We start from the raw sequence: 19,796 nt of genomic DNA, 5'->3' as shown, positions 1-19,796 counted from the left end.
CAGTGGAATTATGATGTGTTTTGATTACTGTTTTCCCTGCTGTTCTTATTCTTTGACTATTTTCTTCTCCTTGTCCTTATTCTTTTCCCTAATGGAAGCAATCAGGCAATTTGCATGCTGGAAAGACGAGAGAAACCTACTCCAGATATGTTTGGGGAACTGCTCCAAAATGCCAGCACGATGGGAGACTTGAGAAATTGTCCGGTGTGTATATTTTATTTGCCTTGTCATGACAGCAGGAAGCTGAACAGCGGGGTTGGAGTCTGTTTTGAACGGCAGCCTGTTTTAGAATCCCTTTTTGTTGAAACATTTGTGCAACATCCCCAAAAGTTATCAGAGTGCACTAGGTTTAGATCTGCAGCAGAAGCTAACCATGTATGTGTGCATACAAGAGAGAAAACAACAAAACAAGATTTAGTCTTGTTTATGGTAACATAAGGAGTTTATTAAGGAACTACCTTTCTAGATAGTGCAGGAAAGAGAATCTATTCTAACTAGCTAGGATGGGTGGAGCTGCAAGGACCATGCCAGCATCCATGGTGCCATCTATTAGTTTGTTTAAGCTGCCCGTTATTGAGAAGAAATGCTGTTTGGCTAGAGGAGGGAGGAGGCATGACTGGAGAGACCGAATTGTAAAATGAGACTCTAGAAAAGAGGATATTTTTTCAATGGATTTTGCCCTGTAGGATTCTCTGTTTCTGAGGTGGAAGGAAAAGCTTTTGAATTAGGGAGAGATACAATCTTTAAAAATTTCCTTGTTAACCTGTATTATTCTGGGAACCATTGGGGGCTTTTAAAGTTGGCCTTTTTATATCCATCTGAGGGTCATGAGTAGGCATGCGGGGAAAATAGGAACATTTTGGATTCAGCAGGAATCGATGTGGCCGAATCACTCTGAACCGCCCTTAATAGGTTTCGATTCAATCAAATCAATTCAGCAAAACCAGAAGCTGTCCAAATTTTTCCGCCTGCAGATGCCTCTCTCCTCCCTGCATTTCCAGCCATCAGAGAATGTCTCCATTGCCTGAGAAAGGGGGGAGAGATTTAAAAGTCCCACCAAGTAGCTGATGATGACACTTCAGATGCTGGAGGGCTCCCCCCCCCCCGCAATGTATCAAGTGCTTGTTTCCAGAGAAAGATTGGGGGAGGCATTTAAATGGGCAGAACTGTGGCTGAATTGTGAAATTACTATTTAGCCATCACTGATTCAGCCCATTTAAAGTGCAGGTATGAGCAATTTGGCTCTAGTAGTTCCGAAAATTACCTGAGTCAGCATTGCTTCTGGTACCTTTTAGCTTATCAGAGCCCAATCTTCCATCCTTAGTCATGAATATGTGTCTGTGAGAGAGGATTACATGCTCCCTGCCCCCCCCCCCCCCGGCTTGCTGGCTACCTCCGTTGAGTTCTGCCGGTCTTCTTTTCCCGGCATCTCCTCTGTCGCTGCGGCCGCGGGCGCCGGCTGCACCGCGACCAGTGCCTGAGGCGTCGCCGCCGGCCGCTCCTGACAGCGAGGGGTGGCAGGTGACGTGCGGTGTGAGCGGGTGGGGCGGCAGGCGGCAGGCGGCAGCGGCGGTGCTGGAGCGTGTGCAGGCGGCTGCGGGTGCCGCCACTCCTGGAGCTGTGGAGGTGGGGTCGAAGTGGGCGGTGGTGCTAGTGCCGCCGCTGCCGTGTGACCCGGGGCCGGCTGCCTCCGGCGAGCGTTCCAGCATCCGTGGGGCACCGGCGAGGTGTCTTGTTCACGGGCGCAGCCGCCGATAGCGCAGGCGGCTGGCTGCGGGCAAACGCGGAGGGGGGAGGATCGGGAAGCGCCTGAGAAAGGCGAAGCGCCTCCCGATTCGTCAGTCTGGCGGCAAGGGACCAATTGCGAGCCACACTGCACGCAACTCACAATTGGTGCCTGGCCGCTGGACTGACAATCGGAGGGCCCAATCGGCAGGCGCGAAACCCTCCAATTGTCAGTCCGGGGCAAGGGGCCTACCGGCACCCTTCCTCGTCCCAGACAGGGCCCTCCGACGGAGCCCTTGCTCTTTTATTTTATCCGCTCCGCGAGGAGCGGTTAAAGATTTAAAATAAATTGTTATTTTAAAAGCATAAAAATACATTTTTCTTGGACTAATGTAGAATAAGCATGACTTGTTCTCTGATCAAAGTTTCCAAAAGGCCTTGTAGAATTATAGAGTTGGAAGGGACCTCCAGGGTCATCTAGTCCAACCCCCTGCAGAATGCAGGAAATTCACAACTACCTTCAATCCAGTGACCCCAATTCCATGCTCAGATAATGTCTCTGCCCCCCCCCAAAAAAAAACAGAATTCCTGGCCAGAAGAAATTTGCCTCCTGATCCCAAAGTGGCAACCAGCATTTCCCTGGGCATGCAAGAAAGGGCCACAAGAGCCAACCAATCCCTTCTGCTCACCCACTCACAATCTGCCTAAATTCAGATGCCTACAATCAGCATTTCTGTTAGATGACTCTGTAGCCTCTGCTCAATTAGTTCTAGTCAACAGAAAACAACTCTGCTCCATTCTCTATGTGACAGCCCTTCAAGTACTTGAAGATGGCTATCATATAGAATCACAGAATCATAGAATCATAGAGTTGGAAGGGGCCTCATGGGTCATCTAGTCCAACCCCCTGCACTGTGCAGGACACTCACAACCCTCTCGCTCATCCACTGTCACCTGCCACCCCCTTGAGCCTTCACAGAATCAGCCTCTCCATCAGATGGCTATCTAGCCTCTATTTAAAAATTTCCAAAGCTGGTGAACCCACCATATCTCCTCTTAAGTCATCATTTGCTTTCTCTTCATCACTTAAGACCTTTAGAAAAGCCTTTCATTTTCTGAGAATACTGCCTTCACTGTTTATGCCTATTTGAAAGTGTGTATTCTGTCTTCAAAGAATTCATCAGCTTCTACAGGTCCTTCATATATGAAAGCAAGGCGTTTGGAGATGACTAGAAAACCCGGGAGTAGGAAGGTGCCACTCAGCCAGAAGCTGTGTTGAATTTAATTTTAGTCAAACAAATCAAAACTTCCATTTATGCCTCCTCAGAGCAACTGCGGAGAAAAGATTCGCATTCGTCGTGTGCTGATGAACTCGCCCCAGATCATTACCATTGGACTGGTGTGGGACTCAGATCACTCAAACCTGGCGGAGGATGTGATTCACAGCCTGGGCACCTGCCTTAAATTGGGAGATGTGAGTTCATGACACTTTGTAACAGTCTATTTGCTCTGCTGCGTGTGTTTGTGTATATAACGTTGTCATGTTTTCTTGGGACGATGGTGGCTGCTCTAAAGGACACTTGCAACCGGAGCTTGGTTTTTATCTATGTTATTTTTTAAAATTTTAGATAAATTACTGTGGATTTGGCTGCTGCCTGGCCACAATACTTCTTGATTTAGCTGTTGGTTTCAGCTTCCCTTGTTTTAGCTTCACCAACCTTCTAGGGTTTGTTTTTTCTTTCTTCACCTGTTGTTTGCTATCTGGAGCAGTCGTGGCAGTGAGGAGTGACACCCATCCAGCTAGCTGCTATCAACACTGTAGAGGAGTTTTGTAAATGGGGGCAAGGAAATGCCAACACTCTCCTTCAGAGGAGACAGAAAAAACTCTGGGAAACAGCCAAGAATGGAAACATTCCTGAAAAATAAGAACCCAGAGAAGAATACAAGCATCCGCCCAGTTACAGATTTGTGGTACTAGAACTAGAGCAAGAACTGGAAGAACAAGAGAAGCAATTTTCATGGAGAGAGAAGGAGAGAGAAACAAGATCACAGGCTGCTTTAGAGTCATTTTCACTGACAGAGGAGCATTTGGATGGCAGATTGTATCCAACTCAGGAAAAAAAGGTCAGTAAATTGAAACGGTTAGGTAAACAAACCACCTTGGTCATGGAGACGGGTATTAACTTGTTTATGAAGATATACCGAATAAATATAAAATTAGAAACTTTAAATCAGCAGTGAACTCCGTAGCTGAAAAGCTGAGAAACAACTCCTTAAGTGCTAAAAATGGAGGGGACCAGACGAACACTGGTATGAAAACAACCTTGAATGATAAAACATCAAGCTATAAAAAAAGGAGGAAGTTTGCAGGGGACATTTAATATGGACATAAGGAAAAGCGGTCCTAAGAGCTGGCCTACACCTGACAGAAACACCCGCTGCCTCCAGCTGAGAAAGGTGGCCATGAACATAGGAAAAGCCAAAATTAACAACAACAGAAGGGCAGTGGAATACTCTCACCCAGATGTTGGAATGTAAATATGCCGATTTGGAGACTGAAAATATTTTTTGGGCTTCCAAGTAAAAATGTTCTCAAGAGACTGGTGATCATCTTTAGCACAGCTAATTTACCTTCTTTACTCTTGAGAAGATGAGAAAATCTGAGGAGCTCTCAAATCTTCCCTATGAGAGTTTTGCTGATAGTCAATGTGTTCCCTTGTGCAACAGAAGGGAATGGCAAACTAAAACTCACAGTAAAAAAAGAGATGACAAAGGTAATGAAAACACTGGAGGGCAAAAGAAAATGTAAATGAAACCTTTAAAAATTCAAGCCCACCCTGAATCCGGTCACTGCAAAGGAACAAAATTGATGATGTAGTGGATATAATAGATTTGGACTCCTCCCTTGAACCAAGAGATGATCAACCAATCTTACCTAGTTCAATGCCTCCTTTGGAGACCACTTATCCCTCCTTGATGGATGTGAGCCTAAATAGACCAGAAGCAGACAAAAACCACGAAGGTGAAGCTGAGGGGAAAAGGGTGGAGCTTGGCGAAGCTCCTGGAGTAAGAGGATTAGAGAAAGAGGTCGGAAGACTTCAGTTCTTATCACAGCTGACAAGAGACGCAGGTAGATTATGATTTGGACTCATGTGAATTCCCCCTGGGATTAGAAGTCACATCACTCCCTCCTTTTTTTCCCGCCGCTCTGGCAGTGGGGGGTGGGAATAAGATTGTTTTTCTGCCATGTTGAGATTTTTAAAGTCTTTTAATGGGAATTTTAATGGGGCAAGACTATTGTTACCTGCCAAACAAACACCTCTTCTGGCCTTTTCCCTGATACAATTCTGGCCTTTTCCCTGATACACTTCAGGAAGACTGATCTAGACTCTGATGCCTTAACATCATTGGAGGCAAACCCATTTTATAATGAAGAAGGAACCTCCAAGGATAAGACCAGAGAAAAGCTTGATTTACCTTTTCACTCTCCAGGAATAGAACTTACAGCATGACTGAGAAGTAGAAAGTATGCCAGTAATTTTAGTAATAATATACTTTTCCATTATACTTTATCATGGAATGTGGCTGGGTGGTTTCACTGCCTCACTGAATGTTCTGATACTCCATTTCATAGGAGGAAGTATGATATTATTCTATTACAGGAGCCTTGGACAGATGTTCCTTTGATTTTAGATGGATTTTTTGCTTTTTGGCAGGCAGGTTTACCGAGTAAGGGACCAGGGAGGACTAGGCATTCTAGCTTCAACTGAAATTAATGTAAACTGTGTTGAGCTTGCCTCATTTAACTTGCTCGCAATGGTGGTGCTCTTACATTGGGAGAGAGACTCACTGTTGGTGATAAATATATATCTTCCCCCAGGAAAAAAATACAGAGGTAGAGAATATTTGGGCTGAACTCAAACTATATATATCCTCTATTTATAGAGCATGCTGACACAGAGGACCTAAATGTCTGTTTGAGGCCTGATGACTCCCTTTTAGGAAAACAAAAATATAGTATGACCCTGAATGATCTGGAAGATGTGCTTAATTACAACTCACTGCCAAGAACTTTTAGGAATAAACACTTGAACTAGTTAGGGTACTGCCTTGCAAAATTTGCCTTAAAACAAAGACTATATATTCTTAATGGTACAACCAAAGTCAGAATATCCGGGGGCTTTTACATATTCGACTGGTATGATTTTGATTTATTCCCCGCCACTTCCGAATTGGCTCACGGTAGGTTACAAAGTCTGAGATGCAGTACTATAGATTACATGTTAGTCTGCCCTGTGCTTCCCGAATTGGTAGAAAGTTTTCAAGTACTGCTTTATTCAGAAGGAGAATATTTTCCCCTCTTTCTATAGGTGCCCTACCCCTCCAGCCAAATCCGTCACAAAAAATGATGATCACTAAATTAAGAGTCATTCAATAGACCAAGTTGTAGAGTGAGATGGTCTACTGAGCTTCAAGCTGATCTGAAGATATTTTAGACAGTCAAGCTGTTTAGTCATTTGCCTCAGCCTGTTCATGTTTCTATAGTAGTCTATGAAGCACTAGTCTCAAAACTAGGGCCTATGTTGTTTAAACCCAATTTTAAAAGGGTGATAGGAATAAAGAAGATAGGCCCTCAGAACCTTGGTTTGATAAAGAATGTGCCTTAGCAAAGAAATTTCTTATTAAAGCATATAGAAATTTTACCTATGCACCTGCATATGTAAGGGGGGATTTTCCAAATTATGGTTCAGAAAAAGGAGTATAAAAAGTTACTCACCCATAAGAAAACTGAGCATCTGAAAGATCAGTAGAGAAGTCTGATCCAGACGGCCAAAGATAAAACCCATACTTATTTTGGAAGGTAACTACAAATATAGCCATGTGGTGTTAGAGCCTCTTGTGGCGCAGAGTGGTAAGGCAGCAGACATGCAGTCTGAAAGCTCTGTCCATGAGGCTGGGAGTTCAATCCCAGCAGCCGGCTCAAGGTTTACTCAGCCTCCCATCCTTCCGAAGTCAGTAAAATGAGTATCCAGCTTGCTGGGGGCTAAACAGTAATGACTGGGGAAGGCACTGGCAAACTACCCCATATTGAATCCACCATGAAAACGCTAGAGGGCATCACACAGGGGATACCTTTACCTTTTTAACTACAAAAGCGCAGTAACAGATACCACCTCAATTGACTCAATTATACCAGCTAAGAGATGGGTAGACTTTAAAATATATATATACCAGGAAGTCTTGCTGCAAACTGCACAGATGCTAGAGATAGATGAACTCCCATAGGCCTATTATGCACACATTAGATAATGCACTTTCAGTGCACTTCAGAAGTAGGTTATCCTGTTCTGCACAGGAAAATCCAGCTGTGAAAGCACATTGAAAGTGCATTATCCAACATGTACATAATAGGCCATAATGGCTTCCTGTCATAGCTAGCAAGATTACCACACATAGACCGTTTATGCACTGGGAACTTCACTGCCCCAGCTCCTGTGCAGGAGCAAAAATCGGGGGCAGATAAGGAGCACCGGGCCAAATGCTCCCCTGTGTGGGTGCAGGAACAGGTGGGGCAACCTGCCACAACTAAAACTCCATCCTGCAGCCCGGCATGAAACCTCCAGTGCATAAACGGACATATTGAGAAATTAAGGAAATGAAAGACCCCAGATTACCCCTGAACTTCTAACAGAATTTGAAGATTGGTGGACTCTTTACTTGGCCACCCTATTTATATATATTGACTCCTCAGGAATAATCCCCAAAGACTGGAGATTGGCAATGGTAGTTCCTATATATTAAAAAGAGAGGAGAGATGACCCGGCCAACTACAGACCTATAAGTCTTTTAAGTATTATTAGTATTATTTCAACGGGAACGTGGCACTCATGACCACATAGCAAATTTGGGCCAGATTTTGGAAGAGTCACGGGAATATCAGAAGGATGTCTACATCTGCTTTTGATTGTGTGGATCACAACCAATTGTGGGAAGCTCTGCAAAATTTGGGGGTGCCAGTGCATTTTATCATACTGACGCAGTCATTCTACGCAAATCAAGAAGCTGAAGTACGTACACTATTTGGTGACACTGACTGGTTCAAAATAGAGAAAGGAGTGCACCAAGGTTGTATTCTTTCTCCCTTCCTGTTTAATTTGCATGATGAGATCATTATGAGAGAGCCTGAACTCAAAGAATCAAAGATTGGAATTAAGGTTGGAGGAAGGAATACAAATAATCTTCGGTATGCCAATGACGCTACCCTCCTGTCAGAAACTAAGGAAGGACTAGAACAGCTGATTACAAAGGTCAATGAAGTAAGCATGAAATTTGGCCTTTTCTTAAACATTAAAAGGACAAAAATAATGACCACTGCAAAAAACAGACATATCACAATAACAATTGATGGTATAGAATCATAGAATCATAGAGTTGGAAGGGGCCATACAGGCCATCTAGTCCAACCCCCTGCTCTACGCAGGATCAGCCCTAAGCATCCTAAAGCATCCAAGAAAAATGTGTATCCAACCTTTGCTTGAAGACTGCCAGTGAGGGGGAGCTCACCACCTCCTTAGGCAGCCTATTCCACTGCTGAACTACTCTGACTGTGAAAAAGTTTTTCCCGATATCTAGCCTATATCGGTGTACTTGATGTTAGGTTGAGGGACTTGGGAATGTTCAGCCTGGAGAAAAGGAGGTTGAGAGGGGACATGATAGCCCTCTTTAAGTATTTGAAAGGTTGTCACTTGGAGGAGGGCAGGATGCTGTTTCTGCTGGCTGCAGAGGAGAGGACACGCAGTAATGGGTTTAAACTTCAACGATTTAGGCTAGATATCAGGAAAACGTTTTTCACAGTCAGAGTAGTTCAGCAGTGGAATAGGCTGCCTAAGGAGGTGGTGAGCTCCCCCTCACTGGAAGTCTTCAAGCAAAGGTTGGATACACACTTTTCTTGGATGCTTTAGGATGCTTAGGGCTAATCCTGCGTTGAGCAGGGGGTTGGACTAGATGGCCTGTATGGCCCCTTCCAACTCTAGGATTCTATGATTCTAAGTTTAAACCCATTACTGCGTGTCCTCTCCTCTGCAGCCAACAGAAACAGCATCCTGCCCTCCTCCCAGTGACAACCTTTCAAATACTTAAAGAGGGCTATCATGTCCCTTCTCAACCTCCTTTTCTCCAGGCTGAACATTCCCAAGTCCCTCAACCTATCTTCATAGGGCTTGGTCCCTTGGCCCCAGATCATCTTCGTTGCTCTCCTCTGTACCCTTTCAATTTTATCTACGTCCTTCTTGAAGTGAGGCCTCCAGAACTGCACACAGTACTCCAAGTGTGGTCTGACCAGTGCCGTATGCAATGGGACTATGACATCTTGTGATTTTGATGTGATGCCCCTGTTGATACAGCCCAAAATGGCATTTGCCTTTTTTACCGCTGCATCTCACTGCCTGCTCATGTTTAGTTTACAATCCACAAGTACCCCAAGGTCTCGTTCACACACAGTGTTACCTAGAAGCGTATCCCCCATCCAGTAGGCATGCTTTTCATTTTTCTGACCCAGATGCAGAACTTTACACTTATCTTTATTAAATTGCATCTTGTTCTCATTTGCCCATTTTCCCATTGTGTTCAGATCTCGTTGAACTCTGTCTCTATCTTCCGGAGTATTTGCCAGTCCTCCCAATTTGGTGTCATCTGCAAACTTGATGAGTAGTCCTTCCACCCCCTCATCTAGATCATTAATAAATATGTTAAAAAGTACCGGGTCGAGCACCGAGCCCTGAGGTACCCCGCTACTCACATCCCTCCAGTCTGATGAAACACCATTGACAACAACTCTTTGGTGAAGAGATCGAATGTGTTCAAGAATTCATTCTTCTTGGATCACAAATTGATTTGAGTGGTGACTGCAGTATGAAAATAAAACATTGGATTGGTCAGTGTTGCTCAGCAATGATGAGCTTGAACTGAATAGGCAAAAGCAAGGACATAAGCCTGACTACCAAATGTAGATTAGTTAGATCTATCATATTTCCAATAGCCATTTATGGCTGTGAAAGTTGGATGATGAAAAACTCAGACAAAAGAAGAATCGAGTTTTTTGATCTCTGGTATTGGAGAAGGCTTCTGTGGGTTCCATGGATGACAAAAGTCACGAACAAGGAAATACTACATCGCAACTACACTGATATATTACTAGTAGGCAAAATCACCAAACTCAGGCTCATTTACTTTGGCCATATCATGCGATCCAACTCATTGGAGAAAGTAATTATGCTAGGATTGGTCAGTGGAAAAAGGAAACCAGGCCAACAAAGAATCTGGTGGTTAGATACGATCAAAATGGACACCAGCCAGAATATTACACAACTAAAAGGAGTGATGCAAGATCGGAAATCATGGCAGCAGTAGTGCCATAAGATCACCAAGAGTTGGACTCAACTGAACGGCTAGCATCATCATCATCATCATCATCATGTGCAGGACATCTAATAGATAAACTAGTTGTTTGGTTAGATCAAGAAAAGATAATTGTAGAAGAATAAGCAGGGTTTAGAGGGGGAAGCTCGAAGAACCATATTTATATGCAACCTTTGTGGATTTTACTTTCAATTTTATAGAAAGATCTCAACTTTGGTCTAAATTAGAAGAATCCTGTATTGATAAAAGACTACTCTTTTTGGTTGTGTTCTCTATGAGCAAACTCTATGAGACGGGTGCAGTGGACTAGTACACCTTACTGAGTCAATAAAAACATAAGGGTGTTAGACAGGGTTGTTTACCTATGCTCTTCATCCACTGTATTAATAATCTTACAAAGTGTATTGATACCACCACCTGCCACTCTTCAAAGTTGGCAGGACAGAGCATCTCTTCTCTTTTATGTGCTGATGACGTGGTGTTATTAGCAAGAACACCAGTAGGCCTCAAAAGAGCTTGATAGACTACTGTAAAGAGGAAACAATAATAATAAAATATTCAAAAATCTAAGTGATGGTCTTTGGGGAAAAATTAAGAAATAAGGTTTGACGGGTAGCAGGGGGAAAGTTAGAACAGGTGAAGTTGAGAGTCAGTGTGGTGTAGTGGTTAGAACTGCAGACTTCGAATCTGGCATGCCAGGTTCGATTCTGCATTCTCCCACATGCAGCCAGCTGGGTGACCTTGGGCTTGCCATGGCACTGATAAAGCTGTTCTGATCGAGCAGAAATCTCAGGGCTCTCTCAGCCTCATCTACCTCTCAGGGTGTCTGTGGTGGGGAGAGGAAAGGGAAGGCGAATGTAAGCCACGTTGAGACTCTTTCGGATAGAGAAAAGCAGCATATAAGAATGAACTCTTCTTCTTCTTCAAATATCTGGGGGTCACTTTTCAAGCTTCGGGCTCCAGTTTGGAGCACTGTAGAAACATTGCAAATTTGGCTGAGAAGTCTATATGGAGAAATTCCACCACTCTAAAAGCTACAATTAAATTATTCTGAGCAAAGGTTGTATTGCAAATGTTTTATGGGACCCTTTTAGGCCTACCCACCTCTTGTTTTGTTCCTCTTGAGTCGGTGCAGTCTAAATTTCTTAGGCCTGTACTAGAAGTGCCAAATTGTGTCTCCAGCTCATGGACTTTCTCAGAGAATGGGCATCACTAAAACAGAAGCTGAAATTGCCTTCGCCTCTATTTGCTTATGGCTCAAGGTAACTGGGGTCACTAAAAGGTTACAACCGGCAATTCTCTGTGACATTTTTAGATCTAAATGGCTACAAGTCACTCTAAAGAGAAGAGAAAGTTTGGGCTTCTTTCCTTTGAAGCTATTAGGGATGAGAAAAGATCAAGCAAAATCAGTTGTCAAACAAAGGATTGAGAATATAGAGAGACAAATGGACCTTTCGTGCTCCCCAGAGTATTTGGTTTTAGTTATATTCAAGCCCCTGCTGAATCCCTCTTTTTCCATGGAAATAAAAAATCACACAAGGGCATTTGTGTTAGCAAGATGTTCGGTTCTCCCCTGCAATTCTAGAGGGTGGATATTAGAAAATTCCTAGAGCTGAACGAATCTTCCCCTGTAATTCTGGAGAGTTGGAGACTGTAGATCAGTGGTCCCCAACCTGCGGGCCACGGCCCGATGCCGGGCCGCGAAGGCCATGGCGCCGGGCAGCGGCTCCCTCTCCCCGCCCCCCCCCCCCCGCAGTAAAAAACTTCCCAGGCCGCAAGTTTGGGGCCCGGGAAGCTTCTTACTGCGGGAGGGCGGGGAGAGGGAATCAGGGCCGGCCGCGCCCATGTGGGCACGGCCCGATGCGCGGGCGCGGCCCGCGGGTGCGGCCCAATGCGTGGGCGCAGCCCGCGGGCACGGCCCAATGCGCGGGCGCGGCCCGCGGGCGCAGCCGATGCGTGGGCGTGGCCCGCATGGGCCGCGGGCCGCGCCCCAATGCCCTGCCGGTCCCCAACCTCAGAAAGGTTGGGGACCACTGCTGTAGATGAATGTCTTATTCACATGTCCATTCTATATCCCAGCTAGAGCTCATCGTATCTCCCCTTTACTTAGTAAGATTAATACTAATTCAGAAATAAAGAAACTCATTCCTCCTGTGGCAAGGGAAAGAATCTATTTTCAGGCAGGTTGCTAAATTTTGTGCCTTTGTATACAGAGCCTTTTGTGGCACAGAGTGGTAAGGCAGCAGATATGAAGTATGAAAGCTCTGCCCATGAGGCTGGGAGTTCAATCCCAGCAGCCGGCTCACGGTTGACTCAGCCTTCCATCCTTCTGAGGTCGGTAAAATGAGTACCCAGCTTGCTGGGGGGTAAAACAGTAATGACTGGGGAAGGCACTGGCAAACCACCCCGTATTGAGTCTGCCATGAAAACGCTGGAGGGCGTCACCCCAAGGGTCAGACATGACTCGGTGCTTGCACAGGGGATACTTTTACCTTTTTATACAGAGCACACCCGAAGTGGCCAAAATTGATATTCCATTATCCAATGTATTCACACTGGTTTTTATATTTTAAAAAATGTTGTTTATTCTGTTGGTAATCTCCTTATATGAACTGTGTTCTGGCTAAATGCTGTATTAAATAAAATTCTATTTTATTAATGTTTTCTTGGATTATGGAAAGGGCTGCAGAGCAGGTTGGATTACAGTGGGAACTTCAGAGATGGCTTTCAATACTGAATCCTCTCTGAAAACACCCTTGTGTTTACAGCCAGGACAATAGTTGCTCGTTTTGCAGATAGAGCCAAAACATTTCCTCTAAGTGATTTAAATTGAAGTAAGCACTCATAAATAAATTTCTGCACAAAGAATTTGTTTTTCATTGCAAAAATATTTTTGTGGTTATTCCTCCTTTTTACCCTTAAAAGCTTTTCTTCAGAGTAACGGATGACAGAGCAAAGCTGTGTGAACTGTATTTGGTTGGAATGATCTGTTATTATGGAAAGCATTACTCCACCTTCTTCTTCCAAACAAAGATCCGGAAGTGGATGTACTTTGATGATGCACATGTCAAAGAGGTAAGGGAATCAAAGGTTTTTGGAAAAAATTGTAAAAGTGCTCAAGCATTGAGTGAGTACATAAATTCATTTTAGTAAAACTTTTGATAAGGTTCGACATGATGTTCTTGTGGATAAGTTGGTAAAATGTGGTATGGATCCTAATTCTGTCAGGTGGATCAATAACTGGTTGACAGATCGTACCCAGAGGGTACTTGTTAATGGTTCAGCATCCTCTTTTAGAAGACTGACAAGTGGAGTGCCCCAGGGATTTATTCTGGGGCCTGTGTTGTTCAACATATTTATAAATGATTTGGATGAAAGATTAGAAAGGGGTACTTATTAAATTTGCAGGTGATACTAAACAGGGAGGGGTAGCAGACACAACTGAAGACAGAATCCGAATACAGGATGAACTTGATAGGCTCGAGAACTGGGCTAAACTGAATAAAATGAAATTTAATAGGGACAAATGTAAAGTTCTGCATTTAGGTAGGAAAAACCATCTAAACCAATATAGGATGGAGGAGACGTGTCTGGGCAGTAGCATGTGCGAAAAGGATCTTAGTAGACCATACATTGAACATGAGTCAACAGTGTGACTCGGTGGCTAAAAAGGCAAATGGGATTTTCGGCTGCAGCGGAGTATTGTGTCCAGATCACGGGAGGTGATGGTACCACTTTGCTCTGCTCTGGTTCAGCCTCACGTTCAGTTTCGGGCACCCCAGTTCAGTTTGTTCAGTTTTGGGCACCCCAGTTGAAGAGGGATGTAGACAAACTGGAGGGTGTCCAGAGGAGGGCAAGAAAGATGGTGAGGGGTTTGGAGACCGAGACGTATGAGGAAATGTTGGGGGAGGTTGGTCTGTTTAGCCTGGAGAGGAGGCAACTGAGAGGGGATTGTTGTTGTTGTTTTTGTTATTATTTTCAATTTATTTACAGTGTCTTAAAACCCCATTAAAACCCCATTAAAAGATAAAAATACCCCCAACATGGCGGAAAAATAATAAAAGATCCCAACTCCCACTCCCACTACTAGCAGGGTGGAGAAAGAGGTCCCAACGATATTCACTTCAAACCCCGGGATCTGAAAACCATCTTCAAGTATTTAAAAGGCTGCTATGTAGAGCAGTGGTCTGCAACCTTTTTGAGGCTGGGGACCGGCGGCGGCAGAGAGGGAGATTGCCCAGCCGCGCATGCTGTGCATGCGTAGCTGATATCGCACATTGCGCATGCGTGGCCAAAATCGTGCATTGTGCATGTGTGGCCGAAATCGCGCATTGCACGGCACTTTTGCGCATGCACGATTTTGGACGGCATGGCACATGCGAGGCCTGACCGCGCATGCACAATGCGCGTGCGCGGCCCTGCTTCCCTCTCCCCCACTCCCACAGTAAGAAGCTTGCCAGGCCGCAAGCTTGCGACCTGTTAAGTTTTTTACTGTGGGGGGGGCGGGGAGAGGGAGCCGCGGCCCCGGGGCCAGGGCCTTCGCGGCCCAGCACCTGGCCGCAGCCTGGTGGTTGAGGACCACTAATGTAGAGGATGGAGCAGAGTTGTTCTCTCTTGCCCTAGAGAGACAGACCAGAACCAGTGGGATGAAATTAATTCAAAAGAAATTCCATCTAAACATCCGGAAGAAGTTCCTGACAGTTAGAGCAGTTTCTCATTAGAACAGGCTTCCTTGGGAGGTGGTGGGTTTGCCATCTTTGGAAATTTTAAAACAGAGGCAGAATACCCATCTGATGGAGAAGCTGGTTCTGTGAAGGTTCAAGAGGGTGGCAGGTTACTGTGGATGAGCAATAGAGTTGTGAGTGTCCTTCATAGTGCAGGGGATTGGAGTAGATGACCCAGGAGGTCCCTTCCAACTCTATGATTCACTTTTCAAAAGGTTTTCCAATGAGAGGTGTATCAGACCATACTTCTGTCAGCTCACAATGCTTATTCTTGTGCAACACATATTAATTTCCAGGTCAGTTGCAATCTGACTTTTAAAAGTGTCACTCAATAAGCTGGGAGGGCCCTATGAAGGCCTTTTAAATCTGACTGTATTCACACGATACCTTCTGTGCAGCAGCAGCATCACCAAGTGGATCAGGCTGAGAAACCTTTTTTGCCTTTGTGCATTGTGGCTGGATGAGATGGCATGTAGGGCTTTGTCAGGGTGGTAAGCCGCTGTACAGAAAAGATTCTACTGAAAAGGCCATTCACAGAGAGCAAATACCGTATATACTCGCATATAAGCTGAGTTTTTCAGCCCTTTTTTAAGCTGAAAAAGTCTCCCTCGGCTTATATGCAGGTATTAAAAAAAACAGCTTCCAGACAAGACTGGAGGGTGGGGGTGGGAGACAAGTATACTTTCCTGAAGAAGCAGAGGCAGGAACAGCAGAGCCTGGGAGGGAAAGAGCAGTCTCCGCCTCCCCCCCACCCCCACCCCCGCCTTAAGGAGGCTAGCAGGAGGCTAGCACATGTTTCACGAAGCTCTGCAGGAAGCTCTGAAGCCTCTGTCTCAGAGGGAGAGCAGAGAGCAGAAAGAGGAAACGCCCCTAGAGGAAGAAATAAAGGCAAGAGGGGTCAGAGGAAAAGAGGAGGGTGGGAAGAAAAGGCGAAAAAATCCTGCCAAAAGCAGGGAGCAGTGGAGAAAAGGAGAAAAAGCCACTATCCAAAAATCACCCTCGGCTTATATGTGAGTCAATAAGTTTTTCCATCATTTTATGGTGTAATTAGGTGCTTTGGCTTATATGCGGATCGGCTTATATGCGAGTATATACGGTAGTTCTTCCTCTGTGTTGTAGATTTAATGTGAAACCTGGTGAGGCTGAGGGAGAGATGTCCTGGGCAAAGATGGAATCTTATGTGGGTTGGTGCTGAGAATGAAACAAGAATGCAGAGCCTGACAAAGGGCCATAGAAGCAACCTAAGGGAAACAACAAAATATCTTAAATTATGTTCCTTAATGATTTACTTGATGCATCTCTCGTTGAATGATAGTCTTTTTACATTTTCTATCAAGTTCTTTTTCACTCTATGAACTCGTAACTGCTGAAGACTTGACAGTAATTACAACTGAGCTGCCTTTCAGACCACTGGTCTTCAATCATCCAGTTTGCCTGCAGGCATGCCAGAGAAATTTTTGTTGCCTACACCACCAGTAGCAAAAACAAAATTCCACAAGGGGATGGGCCTGGAATTGAACCCCTGAAAGTCCCCTTGGGAGTGGGAGGAAGCTGCTCTAGGTGCCACAAGCGAGCAGTGGCAAAGTACTGTGGGGGTGGGATGACTGGCTGCCTCTAAAGCGGGCCTCACTGCAGGGTCATCTTTGCTGCTGTCCTCATGGGCTCCTGGGCCCTCGTAGAGGTTTGGAGTCCTGGGAAGAGCGGGAGACCCCAGTTGAGTCTGCCTCACAGGGTGTCTGTTGTGGGTAGAGAAAAACAGCATATAAGAACCAACTCTTCTTCTTCAGTAATATCAGGGCTCTCTCAGCCTCACCCACCTCACAGGGTGTCTGTTGTGGGGAGAGGAAAGGGAAGGCGACTGTAAGCCACTTTGAGCCTCCTTCAGGTAGAGAAAATCAGTATATAAGAACCAACTCTTCTTCTTCAGTAGTATCAGGGCTCTCTCAGCCTCACCTCCCTCACAGGGTGTCTGTTGTGGGGAGAGGAAGGGAAGGCGAATGTAAGCCGCTTTGAGACTCCTTCTAGGAGAGAAAAGTGGCATATAAGAACCAAATCTTCTTCTTCTTCTTCTTCTGATTGCCTTTTGGGTGGTGAGTGCCCTCCACGAGGACCAATCAGGGAGGGGGAGGCAGTTAGGAGTGGGCCATCCTTGCCTGATTGGTGCTCCAGGGACAGTCACTCCCCAGGGTCCCAATCAGGTAGGTGACGAGTCCTAGAGCTCTCCAGCTTTATTTATGGTATAGAAGATTTGCAAATGAAGCCCTTCAAGCAGGATCAAAAGAACATTATTTTAAATGCTACTATGGAACATCAGTTTAAAAAAATCTAAATCTAGAATGATTGATGTATAAATTGAACCACAGATTGGAACCAAGCGGGAACTGCTAAGATACGTTTGGGTTTTGTTGTTGTTTTTCTTCTGTTTCCAGATAGGTCCCAAATGGAAGGATGTTGTGACCAAGTGCATTAAGGGCCATTATCAGCCCTTGCTGCTACTGTATGCTGACCCTAGAGGCACCCCGGTATCAACGCAGGAGAGCCCTGCACAAGTGGACCTGCAGCAATACACCCGGACCTATTATGACAGTGAAGACTCAGGTGACCTTTCTGATCTCTTGGGTGTTGGAAGTTTTTCTTCCTCTTTATTAATACCTGAGAACGGTGGTATGTGATGGCTCTGCCATTGTTGAAGCCTCCACGTAGCCCACCCTGGGGACAGAAGCCAGAGGCAGAGTCTGGCAGGAGCTTCTATAGCCTATGTAGCTGTTTCCTCTTCCTTCTGTCAAACAGGAGCAGATTAAATAATGCAAAATAGATATTGGGAAACGTGCCCACTTTTCATAAGAGCTGCCAAAAATTCCTGACACAGAGTGGGTAGCACTTCCTTTAAACTTTTGTCACAGCTCAAGGTAGCACAAAACGCCCCTGGAGAGAACTGTGCTGTGTCCCGACAGTTCTGGTGCCCCACTGCTGCCTCCTGTTGGGTCAGAGGGCCAAGAGGCTGCCTGGCTTCCCACACTCCCAGCTGCATTTGTGATGTGGGGACAGGACTTCTGCCTCTTTGCTGTGCTGGGAAGGAAGGCTAAGCCAAGGGGCTTAGAAATATGTTTCCTTTCCTCTCCACGAAACAGAGGCAGCTGGGGCTGAGGGAGTCCTGAGAGAACGGTGACTGGCTGCATGGGGAGGAAGAGAAGGGAATCCAACCCAGTTCTCTCCACTCTTGACCATGGCACCACGCTGCCTCTGCAAACAGGCCAGGAACGCTCTGCCCTTGGACCCCAGAACTTCCCACAGACATGCTGTGGGAGCTTTCCATTGGACAAGCTTTAGGGGCCTGGCTTCAGAGGATGCGGCCAGATGTTCTATAGCAGATAAGCGTTTTTTCACAATATGTTTTGAAGAAAGGGAGTTTGCTCAGTACCAAGAGGTGACGTGGCCCTCTGTGGAACTCGTATCCTTCTTTCTCTGCATTCGTTTCATCTGAGGCCCTGATTCTCACTTGGTTTCCGTCTCCAGGGAGGGAGCCTTCCATTGCGAGTGACACAAGGACAGACTCCTCCACAGACAGCTACCCCTTGAAGCACTCCCACCACGAATCCGTGGTCAGTCACTTCTCCTCTGACTCTCAGGGAACTGTTATCTACAACATGGAAAACGATGCCGCATCACAAAGCAGCCGGGACACAGGTAAACCTTCCTTAACGCAAGGTGAAGCTTTTGAAAATGAGGGGGGTGAAATATAACGGGAGCCCAGTGGTCCCTGCAAGACGAGCAGCCTGGGTCGTCCCGCATGAACTTTCCTCCTTCACCGTGTTGAAGAAGTGAGCTCTGACTCACAGTGCTGGCAGATGTGGCCAGTCAGCCAGGGCTTCGGTTACCACTGATGGGGGAGTAATAAAATTCCCTCAGTTTTGTGTTCTTGCTCAAAAACAAGCACTCATTTCGGGAAGAATCTCTCTGCATTCCTTTCTTGTTTTAACAAAGTGCAGATTATACACACTGCTGTGAGTGGAAGCTTCAAGGAGGGGGATAAAGTTAGGCAACTGGGTGGTTACAGGGCAGGGGGCTTTAGGCAGGGGGTTGATTGTGTCTCTTCAGACTGTCAGCATCTTGACTGATCTGCAGAAAGAAACCTTGGAGGTGGGATGACTCTTGGGAAGGGGAGGAAAGTAGATCTGAAACTCAACCCTTCCAAGATGGAGGGCCTGTGGCTGGGAGGAAGGGTCCAGGTCAGGAAGCACGTCCCTCTAGCCAGGAATCCGTGGGTGACCTTTGATGCCTCCCTTTCTGCATAGAGGCTCAGGTCATGAAGGTCCCCAAGCTGGCATTGCCCCCCCCTGTACCAAGCGAGGCTACTGGCACCCTACTTGGCCCCAGAACACCTAGCCACAGTGATCCACACAACAGGCACCTCCAGATTAGACTTCTGTAACTCGCTCTATGCTGACCTGCCCTTGTCCTTGCCCAGAAGCTGCAGTTGGTACAAAATGCAGCTTTGAGGGTCCTCACTAGAACTTCCAGTCACTTGCATTGGTCCTTCAATACGCTTCCTTATCTTGTCTGGCAACACATTGAAAATCTGCATTTAGCCTCCTGAATTCGTCTCTCTTGCCAGGAGCTTTTGCTGCTCTTCGTTTTTCAGCAAGTTTGGTGGTGTCAGATGGTAACCATTTGCATCTTCTTGCATCTTCTTTCAGGCTTTTTGTATGGTATATGTTCTAAAGCAGCTTCTATGACATTAGACTGAAGTTCTTGCCACAATTCCTCAGATAGCTTCTCAGTAGTATCAAGCAGTTCAAATTTGTTCTTCACTTCTGTGGCATATGTTGGCAGAATCTTGGTGACATCAAACTTCTTTGGGGGTACATTTTTCTTGATATTACGTAATCTGACTTTCAACTTGGCCACCAACATAGATTCAAATGAGTA

The 19,796-nt window shown here is 45.6% G+C and overlaps 1 protein-coding gene across 10 annotated transcripts in view; it reads left to right on the top strand.

Moving 5' to 3' along the window:
• Positions 1-19,796, top strand: part of USP54 (ubiquitin specific peptidase 54) — a 116,274-nt gene that overhangs the window by 57,200 nt on the left and 39,278 nt on the right. For 9 of the 10 annotated variants that reach the window (XM_077346054.1, XM_077346058.1, XM_077346057.1 and 6 more), the window contains 5 exons: positions 99-204; positions 3,053-3,199; positions 13,069-13,218; positions 17,297-17,465; positions 18,384-18,554. In XM_077346054.1, the coding sequence (XP_077202169.1) occupies positions 99-204; positions 3,053-3,199; positions 13,069-13,218; positions 17,297-17,465; positions 18,384-18,554 (743 nt within the window). Of the gene's footprint in view, positions 1-98; positions 205-3,052; positions 3,200-3,391; positions 3,850-13,068; positions 13,219-17,296; positions 17,466-18,383; positions 18,555-19,796 lie in introns of those variants that run through there. The other variant, XM_077346063.1, reaches the window with a different exon arrangement.

Source organism: Paroedura picta, chromosome 7 (genome assembly GCF_049243985.1).
Source record: "Paroedura picta isolate Pp20150507F chromosome 7, Ppicta_v3.0, whole genome shotgun sequence".
Lineage (NCBI taxonomy): Eukaryota > Metazoa > Chordata > Lepidosauria > Squamata > Gekkonidae > Paroedura > Paroedura picta.
The sequence above is the reverse complement of the archived record's forward strand: the minus strand, read 5'-3'. Positions and strand labels throughout refer to the sequence as shown.